This window comes from Drosophila ananassae, chromosome 3R, assembly GCF_017639315.1.
Source record: "Drosophila ananassae strain 14024-0371.13 chromosome 3R, ASM1763931v2, whole genome shotgun sequence".
Lineage (NCBI taxonomy): Eukaryota > Metazoa > Arthropoda > Insecta > Diptera > Drosophilidae > Drosophila > Drosophila ananassae.
Genome location: NC_057930.1, coordinates 10,668,226 through 10,684,924, shown reverse-complemented (window position 1 = coordinate 10,684,924; position 16,699 = coordinate 10,668,226). Strand labels below are relative to the sequence as shown.

Below are 16,699 nucleotides of genomic sequence, written 5' to 3'. Positions count from 1 at the left end.
TTGGTTAGTGCGTTACATCTTTATATACTAAGAGTATGATTACCATATACCCCATGCAATATTTCTACTTCTAAACACTACAACACTTACGGTACGGTATGATAAGGTTTAAAAACAACAAGTATGTACCAAATACAACAAGTTCAACACAGATTAGCACACAATTGAAAGGTGTCGCGCAGAGAGGACATGCGAGTCGAGATCATAACAGGTGAGAACCATAACGAGTAACGAATAACGAGAGACATTCAAGATGATGTTGTGGTCGATGACAGGGGAGCTTGATGAGTTTTGAGGCAGGCATTCAGGCAGACATCACAAGCAGGCAACTAACATAAACGAGCAACATTGCAACATAAATCGGCATGCAAACGCCAATGGTGGCATTCGATCCAAAGCTTCTTCGGGTGGACACAAAGTTCGAACTATCTCGAGTGCTGCTCGTGGTGGAGAAGAGATCCATGGGTGAAGGTGCAAGGCTTTCAACGAAACACAGCCAAGGAAGCAGTAATAAGAGAGGGTAAAGACAAATGATTTGAGATCGGTGGAGAACAAAGAACACACGGGAGTTGCCAGGAATACAAAAAATGGTTGCATGCACAGTGCCCGCACGGCTCGGATGGCTGGTCATACATATATATGCCACAAAAAGAAAGGTAATGGCGGTAGGTCCAAGGAAGAGAAAGAAATCATGACATCTAACCGAAGTAGGCTGCTACAATTTGCCAGCTGTGTGATTGGCTTTGAAAGTAGTCGGCGATGCCACGATGCCAGAAGATTACCGCAACCCTGTGGTTCCTTGCAATTCATTCAATATGGCTGGATATCAAGACTTACAACTTATATACACAACTTTAGTTACCTGCTTTCATAGAGCAACCGGGTCTATTTACATCGTCGGCGTTATCACAGAAGCACATTGTGGTATGGTTCAATGTACGACAAACGGTCAGGTTTTGATGAGTGCAGGGACTTTTAAAGTATTCACAGGGCGATATGCATAGTCCTCCTAAACAAGTCTCGTAGTCAAAGCAGTCCAAGTCTTTTTCACAATTGTCTAAGGATTTGGTTGTCAGGCTTCTGTCAGTCACATTTGGCATTCCACCCGAAACAGATCCCATACCCATACTCGATAAAGCAGTATGATTCAAAAGTGGCAGCACTGTAGTGGCTACAGGAACAGTAACCATTGGAATAAAAGTCGTTTCTTCGGACGTAATAGTTGAAAACGGGCCCACTTCCAAGGGATTCTGAGTTGTTCGATCAATCAATGGCCACAAAGTAGTATTCCCCGTAGGGGAAGTGGTCACTTTTGGGGCTATTGTGGTTGTACTAGTTTCGGAAGGAGAAGTAGGAATGCTGGATCTTCCATCAAATCCGACTGTGGTATCCTCACTGGACTTTTCTGTTGTTTGCCCAGGACTGGTATGCCTGGGTAGGGATGTGGTTATTTCTGAGGCTTCTGTGGGTCTACTATTTTCAGAAGGAGAAGTAGGAATGGTGGATCTGCCATCAAATCCGACTGTGGTATCCTCACTGGACTTTTCTGTTGTTTGTCCAGGAGTGGTATCCCTGGTTCGGAAAGTGGTTATTTCTGGGGCTACTGTGGGCCTACTAGTTTCGGAAGGAGAAGTAGGAATGGTGGATCTACCATCAAATCTGACTGTTGTTTCCTCAATGGCCTTTCCTGTTGTTTGCCCAGGAGTGGTATCCCTGGGTAGTGAAGTGGTTATTTCTGAGGCTCCTGTGGGTCTACTAGTTTCAGAAGGAGAAGTAGGAATGGTGGATCTACCATCAAATCTGACTGTTGTCCTTTCAATGGGTTTTTCTGTTGTTTGCCCAGGAGTGGTATCCCTGGGTCGGAAAGTGGTTATTTCTGGGGCTTCTGTGGGTCTACTAGTTTCGGAAGGAGAAGTAGGAATGGTGGATCTTCCATCAAATCCGACTGTGGTATCCTCACTGGACTTTTCTTTTGTTTGTCCAGGAGTGGTATCCCTGGGTCGGAAAGTGGTTATTTCTGGGGCTTCTGTGGGTCTACTAGTTTCGGAAGGAGAAGTAGGAATGGTGGATCTTCCATCAAATCCGACTGTGGTATCCTCACTGGACTTTTCTTTTGTTTGTCCAGGAGTGGTATCCCTGGGTCGGAAAGTGGTTATTTCTGGGGCTTCTGTGGGTCTACTAGTTTCGGAAGGAGAAGTAGGAATGGTGGATCTTCCATCAAATCCGACTGTGGTATCCTCACTGGACTTTTCTGTTGTTTGTCCAGGAGTGGTATCCCTGGGTCGGAAAGTGGTTATTTCTGGGGCTTCTGTGGGTCTACTAGTTTCGGAAGGAGAAGTAGGAATGGTGGATCTACCATCAAATCTGACTGTTATTTCCTCAATGGCCTTTCCTGTTGTTTGTCCAGGAGTGGTATCCCTGGGTCGGAAAGTGGTTATTTCTGGGGCTTCTGTGGGTCTACTAGTTTCGGAAGGAGAAGTAGGAATGGTGGATCTACCATCAAATCTGACTGTTGTCTCCTCAATGGCCTTTTCTGTTGTTTGCCCAGGACTGGTATGCCTGGGTAGGGATGTGGTTATTTCTGAGGCTTCTGTGGGTCTACTAGTTTCAGAAGGAGAAGTAGGAATGGTGGATCTGCCATCAAATCTGACTGTTGTCTCCTCAATGGCCTTTTCTGTTGTTTGTCCAGGAGTGGTATCCCTGGGTAGGGAAGTGGTTATTTCTGGGGCTCCTGTGGGTCTACTAGTTTCAGAAGGAGATGTAGGAATGGTGGATCTACCATCAAATCTGACTGTTGTCCTTTCAATGGGTTTTTCTGTTGTTTGCCCAGGAGTGCTGTCTTTGGATAAGAAAGTGGTAAATTCCAAGGAGTCTGACGGAATGCTGGATTTGGAAGTTGAAGACGCAACGGCCCCCCTATCATAATATCTGACTGTTGTTTCCTCAATGGCCTTTTCTGTCGTTTGCCCAGGAGTGGTATCCCTGGGTAGGGAAGTGGTTATTTCTGGGGCTCCCTTGGGTCTACTAGTTTCAGAAGGAGATGTAGGAATGGTGGATCTACCATCAAATGCGATTGTTGTCTCCTCAATGGCCTTTTCTGTTGTTTGCCCAGGAGTGGTATCCCTGGGTAGGGAAGTGGTTATTTCTGGGGCTCCCGTGGGTCTACTAGTTTCAGCAGGAGATGTAGGAATGGTGGATCTACCATCAAATCTGACTGTTGTCTCCTCAATGGCCTTTTCTGTTGTTTGCTCAGGAGTGGTATGCCTGGGTAGGGATGTGGTTATTTCTGGGGCTTCTGTGGGTCTACTAGTTTCGGAAGGAGAAGTAGGAATGGTAGATCTGCCATCAAATCTGACTGTTGTCTCCTCAATGGCCTTTTCTGTTGTTTGCCCAGGAGTGGTATCCCTGGGTCGGAAAGCGGTTATTTCTTTGGCTTCTGTGGGTCTACTAGTTTCGGAAGGAGAAGTAGGAATGGTGGAGCTACCATCAAATCTGACTGTTGTCTCCTCAATGGCCTTTTCTGTTGTTTGCCCAGGACTGGTATGCCTGGGTAGGGATGTGGTTATTTCTGAGGCTTCTGTGGGTCTACTAGTTTCAGAAGGAGAAGTAGGAATGGTGGATCTACCATCAAATCTAACTGTTGTTTCCTCAATGGCCTTTTCTGTCGTTTGCCCAGGAGTTGTATCCCTGGGAAGGGAAGTGGTTGTTTCTAAGGCTCCCGTGGGTCTACTAGTTTCAGAAGGAGATGTAGGAATGGTGGATCTACCATCATATCTGACTGTTGTCTCCTCTATGGCCTTTTCTGTTGTTTGCCCAGGAGTGGTATCCCTGGGTAGGGAAGTGGTTATTTCTGGGGATCCCGTGGGTCTACTAGTTTCAGACGGTGAGGTAGGAATGGTGGATCTACCATCAAATGCGATTGTTGTCTCCTCAATGGCCTTTTCTGTTGTTTGCCCAGGAGTGGTATCCCTGGGTAGGGATGTGGTTATTTCTGGGGCTACTGTGGGCCTACTAGTTTCGGAAGGAGAAGTAGGAATGGTGGATCTACCATCAAATCTGACTGTTGTCTCCTCAATGGCCTTTTCTGTTGTTTGCCCAGGAGTGGTATCCCTGGGTAGGGATGTGGTTATTTCTGGGGCTCCCGTGGGTCTACTAGTTTCAGAAGGAGATGTAGGAATGGTGGATCTACCATCAAATCTGACTGTTGTCTCCTCAATGGCCTTTTCTGTTGTTTGCTCAGGAGTGGTATCCCTGGGTAGGGAAGTGGTTATTTTTGGGGCTCCTGTGGGTCTACTAGTTTCAGAAGGAGAAGTAGGAATGGTGGATCTACCATCAAATCTGACTGTTGTCTCCTCAATGGCCTTTTCTGTTGTTTGCCCAGGAGTGGTATCCCTGGGTCGGAAAGTGGTTATTTCTTTGGCTTCTGTGGGTCTACTAGTTTCGGAAGGAGAAGTAGGAATGGTGGATCTACCATCAAATCTGACTGTTGTCTCCTCAATGGCCTTTTCTGTTGTTTGCCCAGGAGTGGTATCCCTGGGTAGGGATGTGGTTATTTCTGGGGCTACTGTGGGCCTACTAGAGTCGGAAGGAGAAGTGGGAATGGTGGATCTACCATCAAATCTGACTGTTGTCTCCTCCACGGACTTTCCTGTCGTTTGCCCTGGAGTGGTATCCCTGGGTAGGGAAGTGGTTATTTCTGGGGCTCCCGTGGGTCTACTAGTTTCAGAAGGAGATGTAGGAATGGTGGATCTACCATCAAATCTGACTGTTGTCTCCTCAATGGCCTTTTCTGTTGTTTGCCCAGGAGTGGTATGCCTGGGTAGGGATGTGGTTATTTCTGGGGCTTCTGTGGGTCTACTAGTTTCGGAAGGAGAAGTAGGAATGGTGGATCTGCCATCAAATCTGACTGTTGTCTCCTCAATGGCCTTTTCTGTTGTTTGCCCAGGAGTGGTATCCCTGGGTCGGAAAGTGGTTATTTCTTTGGCTTCTGTGGGTCTACTAGTTTCGGAAGGAGAAGTAGGAATGGTGGATCTACCATCAAATCTGACTGTTGTCTCCTCAATGGCCTTTTCTGTTGTTTGCCCAGGAGTGGTATCCCTGGGTAGGGATGTGGTTATTTCTGGGGCTACTGTGGGCCTACTAGAGTCGGAAGGAGAAGTGGGAATGGTGGATCTACCATCAAATCTGACTGTTGTCTCCTCCACGGACTTTCCTGTCGTTTGCCCTGGAGTGGTATCCCTGGGTAGGGAAGTGGTTATTTCTGGGGCTCCCGTGGGTCTACTAGTTTCAGAAGGAGATGTAGGAATGGTGGATCTACCATCAAATCTGACTGTTGTTTCCTCAATGGCCTTTCCTGTTGTTTGTCCAGGAGTGGTATCCCTGGGTCGGAAAGTGGTTATTTCTGGGGCTTCTGTGGGTCTACTAGTTTCGGAAGGAGAAGTAGGAATGGTGGATCTACCATCAAATCTGACTGTTGTCTCCTCAATGGCCTTTTCTGTTGTTTGCCCAGGAGTGGTATGCCTGGGTAGGGATGTGGTTATTTCTGGGGCTTCTGTGGGTCTACTAGTTTCGGAAGGAGAAGTAGGAATGGTGGATCTACCATCAAATCTGACTGTTGTCTCCTCAATGGCCTTTTCTGTTGTTTGCCCAGGACTGGTATGCCTGGGTAGGGATGTGGTTATTTCTGAGGCTTCTGTGGGTCTACTAGTTTCAGAAGAAGAAGTAGGAATGGTGGATCTGCCATCAAATCTGACTGTTGTCTCCTCAATGGCCTTTTCTGTTGTTTGCCCAGGAGTGGTATCCCTGGGTCGGAAAGTGGTTATTTCTGGGACTCCCGTGGGTCTACTAGTTTCAGACGGAGAGGTAGGAATGGTGGATCTGCCATCAAATCTGACTGTTGTCTCCTCAATGGCCTTTTCTGTAGTTTGCCCAGGAGTGGTATCCCTGGGTAGGGATGTGGTTATTTCTGGGGCTACTGTGGGCCTACTAGAGTCGGAAGGAGAAGTAGGAATGGTGGATCTACCATCAAATCTAACTGTTGTTTCCTCAACGGCCTTTTCTGTCGTTTGCCCAGGAGTCGTATCCCTGGGAAGGGAAGTGGTTGTTTCTAAGGCTCCCGTAGGTCTACTAGTTTCAGACGGAGAGGTAGGAATGGTGGATCTACCATCAAATGCGATTGTTGTCTCCTCAATGGCCTCTTCTGTTGTTTGCCCAGGAGTGGTATCCCTGGGTAGGGAAGTGGTTATTTCTGGGGATCCCGTGGGTCTACTAGGTTCAGACGGAGAGGTAGGAATGGTGGATCTACCATCAAATGCGATTGTTGTCTCCTCAATGGCCTCTTCTGTTGTTTGCCCAGGAGTGGTATCCCTGGGTAGGGAAGTGGTTATTTCTGTGGCTCCTGTGGGTCTACTAGTTTCAGAAGGAGATGTAGGAATGGTGGATCTACCATCAAATGCGATTGGTGTCTCCTCAATGGCCTTTTCTGTTGTTTGCCCAGGAGTGGTATCCCTGGGTAGGGAAGTGGGTATTTCTGGGGCTCCTGTGGGTCTACTAGTTTCGGAAGGAGAAGTAGGAATGGTGGATCTACCATCAAATCTGACTGTTGTCTCCTCCACGGACTTTTCTGTTGTTTGCCCAGGAGTGGTATCCCTGGGTAGGGAAGTGGTTATTTCTGGGGCTCCTGTGGGTCTACTTGTTTGAAAGGAAGATGTTGGAATGGTGGATCTACCATCAAATCTGACTGTTGTCTCCTCCACGGACTTTTCTGTTGTTTGCCCAGGAGTGGTATCCCTGGGTAGGGATGTGTTTATTTCTGGGGCTCCTGTGGGTCTACTTGTTTGAAAGGAAGATGTTGGAATGGTGGATCTACCATCAAATCTGACTGTTGTCTCCTCAAAAGACTTTTCTGTCGTTTGCCCGGGAGTGGTTTCCTTGGGTAGGGAAGTGGTTATTTCTGGGGCTCCCGTGGGTCTACTAGTTTCAGAAGGAGAAGTAGGAATGGTGGATCTACCATCAAATCTGACTGTTGTCTCCTCAATGGCCTTTTCTGTTGTTTGCCCAGGAGTGGTATCCTTGGGTAGGGAAGTGGTTATTTCTGGGGCTACTGTGGGCCTACTAGTTTCGGAAGGAGAAGTAGGAATGGTGGATCTACCATCAAATCTGACTGTTGTCTCCTCAATGGCCTTTTCTGTTGTTTGCCCAGGAGTGGTATCCCTGGGTCGGAAAGTGGTTATTTCTGGGGCTACTGTGGGCCTACTAGTTTCGGAAGGAGAAGTAGGAATGGTGGATCTACCATCAAATCTGACTGTTGTCTCCTCAAAAGACTTTTCTGTCGTTTGCCCAGGAGTGGTTTCCTTGGGTAGTGAAGTGGTTATTTCTGGGGCTACTGTGGGCCTACTAGTTTCGGAAGGAGAAGTAGGAATGGTGGATCTACCATCAAATCTGACTGTTGTCTCCTCCACGGACTTTTCTGTCGTTTGCTCAGGAGTGGTATCCCTGGGTAGGGAAGTGGTTATTTCTGGGGCTCCCGTGGGTCTACTAGTTTCAGAAGGAGAGGTAGGAATGGTGGATCTACCATCAAATCTGACTGTTGTCTCCTCAATGGCCTTTTCTGTTGTTTGCCCAGGAGTGGTATCCCTGGGTAGGGAAGTGGTTATTTCTGGGGCTCCTGTGGGTCTACTTGTTTGAGAGGAAGATGTTGGAATGGTGGATCTACCATCAAATCTGACTGTTGTCTCCTCCACGGACTTTTCTGTTGTTTGCCCAGGAGTGGTATCCCTGGGTAGGGATGTGTTTATTTCTGGGGCTCCTGTGGGTCTACTTGTTTGAAAGGAAGATGTTGGAATGGTGGATCTACCATCAAATCTGACTGTTGTCTCCTCAAAAGACTTTTCTGTCGTTTGCCCGGGAGTGGTTTCCTTGGGTAGGGAAGTGGTTATTTCTGGGGCTCCCGTGGGTCTACTAGTTTCAGAAGGAGAAGTAGGAATGGTGGATCTACCATCAAATCTGACTGTTGTCTCCTCAATGGCCTTTTCTGTCGTTTGCCCGGGAGTGGTTTCCTTGGGTAGGGAAGTGGTTATTTCTGGGGCTCCCGTGGGTCTACTAGTTTCAGAAGGAGAAGTAGGAATGGTGGATCTACCATCAAATCTGACTGTTGTCTCCTCAATGGCCTTTTCTGTTGTTTGCCCAGGAGTGGTATCCCTGGGTCGGAAAGTGGTTATTTCTGGGGCTACTGTGGGCCTACTAGTTTCGGAAGGAGAAGTAGGAATGGTGGATCTACCATCAAATCTGACTGTTGTCTCCTCAAAAGACTTTTCTGTCGTTTGCCCAGGAGTGGTTTCCTTGGGTAGTGAAGTGGTTATTTCTGGGGCTACTGTGGGCCTACTAGTTTCGGAAGGAGAAGTAGGAATGGTGGATCTACCATCAAATCTGACTGTTGTCTCCTCCACGGACTTTTCTGTCGTTTGCTCAGGAGTGGTATCCCTGGGTAGGGAAGTGGTTATTTCTGGGGCTCCCGTGGGTCTACTAGTTTCAGAAGGAGAGGTATGAATGGTGGATCTACCATCAAATCTGACTGTTGTCTCCTCAATGGCCTTTTCTGTTGTTTGCCCAGGAGTGGTATCCCTGGGTCGGAAAGTGGTTATTTCTGGGGCTACTGTGGGCCTACTAGTTTCGGAAGGAGAAGTAGGAATGGTGGATCTACCATCAAATCTGACTGTTGTCTCCTCAAAAGACTTTTCTGTCGTTTGCCCGGGAGTGGTATCCCTGGGTAGTGAAGTGGTTATTTCTGGGGCTACTGTGGGCCTACTAGTTTCGGAAGGAGAAGTAGGAATGGTGGATCTACCATCAAATGCGATTGTTGTCTCCTCAATGGCCTTTTCTGTTGTTTGCCCAGGAGTGGTATCCCTGGGTAGTGAAGTGGTTATTTCTGGGGCTACTGTGGGCCTACTAGTTTCGGAAGGAGAAGTAGGAATGGTGGATCTACCATCAAATCTGACTGTTGTCTCCTCAAAAGACTTTTCTGTCGTTTGCCCGGGAGTGGTTTCCTTGGGTAGGGAAGTGGTTATTTCTGGGGCTACTGTGGGCCTACTAGTTTCGGAAGGAGAAGTAGGAATGGTGGATCTACCATCAAATCTGACTGTTGTCTCCTCAAAAGACTTTTCTGTCGTTTGCCCAGGAGTGGTTTCCTTGGGTAGGGAAGTGGTTATTTCTGGGGCTACTGTGGGTCTACTAGTTTCGGAAGGAGAAGTAGGAATGGTGGATCTACCGTCAAATCTGACTGTTGTCTCCTCAAAAGACTTTTCTGTCGTTTGCCCAGGAGTGGTTTCCTTGGGTAGGGAAGTGGCTATTTCTGGGGCTCCTGTGGGTCTACTAGTTTCGAAAGGAGAAGTCGGAATGGTGGATCTACCATCAAATCTAACTGTTGTTTCCTCAATGGCCTTTTCTGTCGTTTGCCCAGGAGTGGTATCCCTGGGTAGGGAAGTGGTTATTTCTGGGGCTCCCGTGGGTCTACTAGTTTCAGACGAAGAGGTAGGAATGGTGGATCTACCATCAAATCTGACTGTTGTCTCCTCAATGGCCTTTTCTGTTGTTTGCCCAGGAGTGGTATCCCTGGGTAGGGAAGTGGTTATTTCTGGGGATCCCGTGGGTCTACTAGTTTCAGACGGAGAGGTAGGAATGGTGGATCTACCATCAAATCTGACTGTTGTCTCCTCCACGGACTTTTCTGTTGTTTGCCCAGGAGTGGTATCCCTGGGTAGGGAAGTGGTTATTTCTGGGGCTCCTGTGGGCCTACTAGTTTCGGAAGGAGAAGTAGGAATGGTGGATCTACCATCAAATCTGACTGTTGTCTCCTCAATGGCCTTTTCTGTTGTTTGCCCAGGAGTGGTATCCCTGGGTAGGGAAGTGGTTATTTCTGGGGATCCCGTGGATCTACTAGTTTCAGAAGGAGAGGTAGGAATGGTGGATCTACCATCAAATCTGACTGTTGTCTCCTCAATGGCCTTTTCTGTTGTTTGCCCAGGAGTGGTATCCTTGGGTAGGGAAGTGGTTATTTCTGGGGCTACTGTGGGCCTACTAGTTTCGGAAGGAGAAGTAGGAATGGTGGATCTACCATCAAATCTGACTGTTGTCTCCTCAAAAGACTTTTCTGTTGTTTGCCCAGGAGTGGTATCCTTGGGTAGGGAAGTGGTTATTTCTGGAGCTTCTGTGGGTCTACTAGTTTCAGAAGCAGAAGTAGGAATGGTGGATCTACCATCAAATGCGATTGTTGTCTCCTCAATGGCCTTTTCTGTTGTTTGCCCTGGAGTGGTATCCCTGGGTAGTGAAGTGGTTATTTCTGGGGCTACTGTGGGTCTACTAGTTTCGGAAGGAGAAGTAGGAATGGTGGATCTACCGTCAAATCTGACTGTTGTCTCCTCAAAAGACTTTTCTGTTGTTTGCCCAGGAGTGGTATCCTTGGGTAGGGAAGTGGTTATTTCTGGAGCTTCTGTGGGTCTACTAGTTTCAGAAGCAGAAGTAGGAATGGTGGATCTACCATCAAATGCGATTGTTGTCTCCTCAATGGCCTTTTCTGTTGTTTGCCCTGGAGTGGTATCCCTGGGTAGTGAAGTGGTTATTTCTGGGGCTACTGTGGGTCTACTAGTTTCGGAAGGAGAAGTAGGAATGGTGGATCTACCGTCAAATCTGACTGTTGTCTCCTCAAAAGACTTTTCTGTCGTTTGCCCAGGAGTGGTTTCCTTGGGTAGGGAAGTGGCTATTTCTGGGGCTCCTGTGGGTCTACTAGTTTCGGAAGGAGAAGTAGGAATGGTGGATCTACCATCAAATCTAACTGTTGTTTCCTCAATGGCCTTTTCTGTCGTTTGCCCAGGAGTGGTATCCCTGGGTAGGGAAGTGGTTATTTCTGGGGCTCCCGTGGGTCTACTAGTTTCAGACGAAGAGGTAGGAATGGTGGATCTACCATCAAATCTGACTGTTGTCTCCTCAATGGCCTTTTCTGTTGTTTGCCCAGGAGTGGTATCCCTAGGTAGGGAAGTGGTTATTTCTGGGGCTCCCGTGGGTCTACTAGTTTCAGACGGAGAGGTAGGAATGGTGGATCTACCATCAAATCTGACTGTTGTCTCCTCCACGGACTTTTCTGTTGTTTGCCCAGGAGTGGTATCCCTGGGTAGGGAAGTGGTTATTTCTGGGGCTCCCGTGGGTCTACTAGTTTCAGACGGAGAGGTAGGAATGGTGGTTCTACCATCAAATCTGACTGTTGTCGCCTCCACGGACTTTTCTGTTGTTTGCCCAGGAGTGGTATCCCTGGGTAGGGAAGTGGTTATTTCTGGGGCTACTGTGGGCCTACTAGTTTCGGAAGGAGAAGTAGGAATGGTGGATCTACCATCAAATCTAACTGTTGTATCCTCAATGGCCTTTTCTGTTGTTTGCCCAGGAGTGGTATCCTTGGGTAGGGAAGTGGTTATTTCTGGGGCTACTGTGGGCCTACTAGTTTCGGAAGGAGAAGTAGGAATGGTGGATCTACCATCAAATCTGACTGTTGTCTCCTCCACGGACTTTTCTGTTGTTTGCCCAGGAGTGGTATCCCTGGGTAGGGAAGTGGTTATTTCTGGGGCTACTGTGGGCCTACTAGTTTCGGAAGGAGAAGTAGGAATGGTGGATCTACCATCAAATCTAACTGTTGTATCCTCAATGGCCTTTTCTGTCGTTTGCCCAGGAGTGGTATCCCTGGGTAGGGAAGTGGTTATTTCTGGGGCTCCCGTGGGTCTACTAGTTTCAGACGAAGAGGTAGGAATGGTGGATCTACCATCAAATCTGGCTGTTGTCTCCTCAAAAGACTTTTCTGTCGTTTGCCCAGGAGTGGTTTCCTTGGGTAGGGAAGTGGTTATTTCTGGGGCTCCTGTGGGCCTACTAGTTTCGGAAGGAGAAGTAGGAATGGTGGATCTACCATCAAATCTGACTGTTGTCTCCTCCACGGACTTTTCTGTTGTTTGCTCAGGAGTGGTATCCCTGGGTAGGGAAGTGGTTATTTCTGGGGCTCCCGTGGGTCTACTAGTTTCAGAAGGAGAAGTAGGAATGGTGGATCTACCATCAAATCTAACTGTTGTTTCCTCAATGGCCTTTTCTGTCGTTTGCCCAGGAGTGGTATCCCTGGGAAGGGAAGTGGTTGTTTCTAAGGCTCCCGTGGGTCTACTAGTTTTAGAAGGAGATGTAGGAATGGTGGATCTACCATCATATCTGACTGTTGTCTCCTCAAAAGACTTTTCTGTCGTTTGCCCAGGAGTGGTATTCCTGGGTAGGGATGTGGTTATTTCTGGGGCTCCCGTGGGTCTACTAGTTTCAGACGGAGAGGTAGGAATGGTGGATCTGCCATCAAATCTGACTGTTGTCTCCTCAATGGCCTTTTCTGTTGTTTGCCCAGGAGTGGTATCCTTGGGTAGGGAAGTGGTTATTTCTGGGGCTACTGTGGGCCTACTAGTTTCGGAAGGAGAAGTAGGAATGGTGGATCTACCATCAAATCTGACTGTTTTCTCCTCAATGGCCTTTTCTGTTGTTTGCCCAGAGGTGGTATCCCTGGGAAGGGAAGTGGTTGTTTCTGAGGCTTCTGTGGGTCTACTAGATTCAGAAGGAGAAGTAGGAATGGTGGAGCTACCATCAAATCTGAATGTTGTCTCGTCAATTGCCTTTTCTGTTGTTTGCCCAGGAGTGATGTCCTTGGGTAGAGAAGTGGTTATTTCGAAGGATCCCGATGGAATACTAGTTTTGGAAGAAGTGGGAATTTCGGCTTTACCGTCAATTCCAAAAGTAGTTTCCTCACTAAATTTTTCTGTAGAACTGTCACTAGTTGAAGAACCTATGGGTAATGAAGTGGTCGTTTCAGGGGCAACACTGGTTTCAGATGGAGATGTGGGAATACTAGGTCGTCCGTCGATCGTTAGCTGCTTAGTCGTTTTGTATGATTCGGTTGTGCTAATGTAGGGAACTGTCGTTTCGTTTTCAGCCTCAATCTCGGTGAAACGGGTTCGCATTTCGGTTTGGTTTGCCAATTGCATAATAGTGTACTTTATGGTCATCGATTCTGTTGTCATATCAAATGGTCGGGAGGAAGTCTGGGGTGTAGGTTCGGTTGGAATGCAGTTCGGGCTGGTCGCGTTCGTCAAGGTGTCTGGGCAGATGCATGTGGTGACCCTATGGGCTGACGTGACGCACTTTACTGCCCCTGCACAGACCGATTGACAGGGATCGATACATTGACCAGATGATCCACATTGGTGTGCTTCACTGCAATCTTCGTTTGAGGTACAGTTGCCACCTGGCTTAGCTGCTTCGACATTTCATTTTGGGGTTTGTTTTGTTTATACATATTATTGGATTTTTTTTTGGGAATGTAGTATTTTGTACATATTTCAAAATAAAATGTAAGATTTAAAAAATAAAAATACGTTAAAATATTTACAAATAATTTTACCAAATATAAGATAGGAAGTGTAAAGCTACAACAGGGAGGGAGGTGCACTATATATACAGAAGGGGGCGTGGGCGTACCTAGAAAAATACTGGTCGGGATTTCGTTCTAACTCTGTTGCAATTCTCAAATAATTGCAAATGTAAATACATTTCGAAAGCTTTATCAACTAGTTTACGGTTAATCAATTTCAAATTAGAAACGAACTTCTTTACTATTAGTTAGCTACATATTGGTGTTGGATTGGTTTGGTTTAGGTTTACCATTAGTGTTACATCTTGTTACCGTTTGTTTAGAGTCATAGGTTAAGAATTTCATAGTACGAGTATTCGGGAGGCATTTGATTAATTAATTGATTAATATCACTGTGAGCATGAGCGTGTGTGAATGTTCAGAAGAGTTTTCTTGTTGTTGTGTCTTCATGTATATATTATATCATCTTTTCGGTTGACACCTCCGAAGGGAGGTGCAACGTGATCCGTCAGATCAAAGGATGGACAACTCATTCTTAAGGTGCTTCAGCCTAGTCGCTGTGCTAGTGGCATAAAGCATTGGACCGTGGGGTTAATGGTCGCTTTCCGCTTGTAACTTGGCTTTTCGGGAGGTAAGTGGTTTTATAATTGGCTAATGGCCATATCGATAGGCGAAAGCTTGGAACCCTGTACCCGTACAGGCGTTTAATTTCTCAGTCCTATGTACATTTACACAAACATCGCGAGGAAAAATATTGACAAGGCGCTGACAGGAGAAAGGGTCTTGGCCAATGTCTTTCCTCCTATGCGGTTGATTGTATTTATTTATTTGTTTTTTTGCTTGGTGAGGGGACAGACAATAAGACAGAGCTAGCAAAAGGTGAGAGCGTGTGTGAGATATAGAGAGCAGGAAACAGAGATATTCAAGACAGAAACATAAGGCACTTTCACTCGACAGAGATCTGAGTGAGAGAGAGTACATGTGGTGCTTTACCTTTTTGACATCCATTCTTGGCATCGGCTATAAATCCAGCTGGGCAGAATTTACATATCGGCTTGTGATCCTCGACAATGCATGGCGAGTTGGGGGCGCATGTGGCAAACTTGCACGGATCGACGCACTGCAGCTTGCGGCAGGCGAGCCCGGCCGGACAGCCGGCGTCCCGGAGGCAGATCGAGATCGAGGGCTGGCAGTCGCGCATACAGATGCACACGGGCTTGTGGTTCTGCACCTCGCAGGACTGGTTCTCCGCACAGATCGGGGCTCGTCCCAGGGGGACGATGCACGGGTTCCGGCACTTGCCGTCCGTGCAGGCCATGTTCGAGGCGCAGTCATCGTCGCGGTAGCACTCCCGCTTGTCCGGAGCGCAGGTCAGTTCGCCGTATTCGTTCACAATGAAACCGGACTTGCAGATGCACACCGGATGGTGGCGCCGGGTCTCGCACTTCTTGTTGCTCTCACAGATGAAGAGGGGGTTGTTGCACGGATCCGTGCACTGGCCATACTGGCCGCACTGCAGCGTCTCGGGGCACTCGGAGTCACTGGTGCATGGTATCTGCTCCTTGGTCTTGGCATCCGTGTCATCCGGGATGCACTTGGGATCCGGCTTGCACTCAACCTCCGGCCGGCCGATGTGGCAGCTGGGGCAAGAGCAGCGCGGCCGATGCAGAACAGTTTTGCAAAGCGCATTTAAGCCACAAGCGCCACGCATTGTACAAGGATCGCTGCAGTGTCCTTGGAGGCACGACTTTTCACTGGGACAATCCGTGTCTGAGTAGCATTGTTCGGTGTCTACAACATAACATCCAGGGCAGGGAAGAACGAGAGAGAGATAGACAGGAGTTGTTTGGTTGTTTAAATGTTAATCGTTGGTGGGTGCATTCAACTATTCGGTGGCATAAACGGTACGCTACTAAATAGATATATCTTTCATAGGGGATCGGGAAACACGTGGATACGAGAAAGTGCGACATTGAAATATTGTCGAGGCAAAGTTGGGAACTAGAGTCTGATAGACGGAACAGCCTTGTGAAGGTTTCAGGGCTTCTTGGGGGTGGGACAGTGTAAACACATAATTTTGGATCGGGGATTCGGGTATAACTTATAGCTAGATGTTTTCTAAAAACAATAGGAGAGACTTAAACAAGACAATATATAAACATTATAATCCATTTTTTGATTGCTTGGTTTTGATTCGGGCTTCTTTGTTTCTGAGTGTTTGGTGTGGTTTTCGGTGTTTTTGGGTGGGGTTTGTATGTTGGTTGCGGTGGGTCGGTGGTTTCTGTGCTCGAATAAGTGTCAGTGGGATTGTTGGGGACTCGATTTCGGGGGTTTTTTTGGGGGGTTTTTGTGCATGGGGGTGTGTTAAGTTAAAAGAAAATTTTAGCTGGGGAGTTCAACGAGATCAGAAACGGTGGATACAGAAATCATAAACAACGAAAACGAAAACATAACTTAAGAAAATAAAAGCTTGATTTGCATGAGCTTGGCATTGGCCAAGCCCAGCCAGTTGGTGCAGTTAGTTGGAGCAATTTATTTAATTTTTTTTGGTCTAATTCAAATTGTAGAACTGTGAAGGGAACATCTCACAATAACTAGGTTTTTATGTATTTTTATACGCAAGCCGGGAACATAACCATTCAGTGGATATGGCCGGCCGGGATTTGTCTGCGGTTTGGTGTGAATTTTGATAAGAAATCAAGAGAGCGAGTAGGCGGTGATAACAAGTGAGCAATAGTTACAATCCTTGATGATTTACCATTTTACGAGCGAGCTTAGAGCAGGAGAGCCTGGCACTTTCCCCGTCTGCCCAATTAATTTTGTTGATGCTGTACTATAGGCAGTCTTAGTTGAGCAATGAATTATCTCGGGATTAATGCGAGTTCGAGCTATTATATATTTTGGTTTATTGTTTGTTCAGTTTTGAGTTTTGAGTTTTGAGTAATGGTAAAAATTACACGACATCCAACACATGCGCTCTGCCCTCACGAGAGACACGTTATTGGCGATTGGTTTGGTGAGTGATTGATTCAGAGGAGAGATCAGGGACAGAAATAGAAAGAAGTGGTGGCAGAGTGGCCTGGCTAGAACAGGAGATTAGCTTTGAAGGGAAAGGCTTAGTAGGAGCAGGTTGGAAGAAGTAGTACATAGTTGAAAATCGATGGGTAAATACAATTTTGAAAATTACGTTAGAGATATACGTGACTAGTTGGCTTATCCATGTTATTAATAATTCACAGTCTTCAAATTTCATATTTACAGATT

The 16,699-nt window shown here is 47.0% G+C and overlaps 1 protein-coding gene across 34 annotated transcripts in view; it reads right to left on the bottom strand.

Annotated features, from left to right (window-relative positions):
* LOC6506596 overlaps window positions 1-16,699 on the bottom strand; it is a 129,200-nt gene that overhangs the window by 55,103 nt on the left and 57,398 nt on the right. For 27 of the 34 annotated variants that reach the window (XM_044716232.1, XM_044716235.1, XM_044716238.1 and 24 more), the window contains 2 exons: window positions 14,429-15,226; window positions 863-13,318 (listed from right to left, as the gene is read on the bottom strand). The exons of 4 other annotated variants lie outside the window; for them this stretch is intronic. In XM_044716232.1, the coding sequence (XP_044572167.1) occupies window positions 863-13,318; window positions 14,429-15,226 (13,254 nt within the window). The remainder of the gene's footprint in view (window positions 1-862; window positions 13,319-14,428; window positions 15,227-16,699) is intronic. 3 more of the 34 variants (XM_044716245.1, XM_032455523.1, XM_044716248.1) reach the window with 1 other exon arrangement.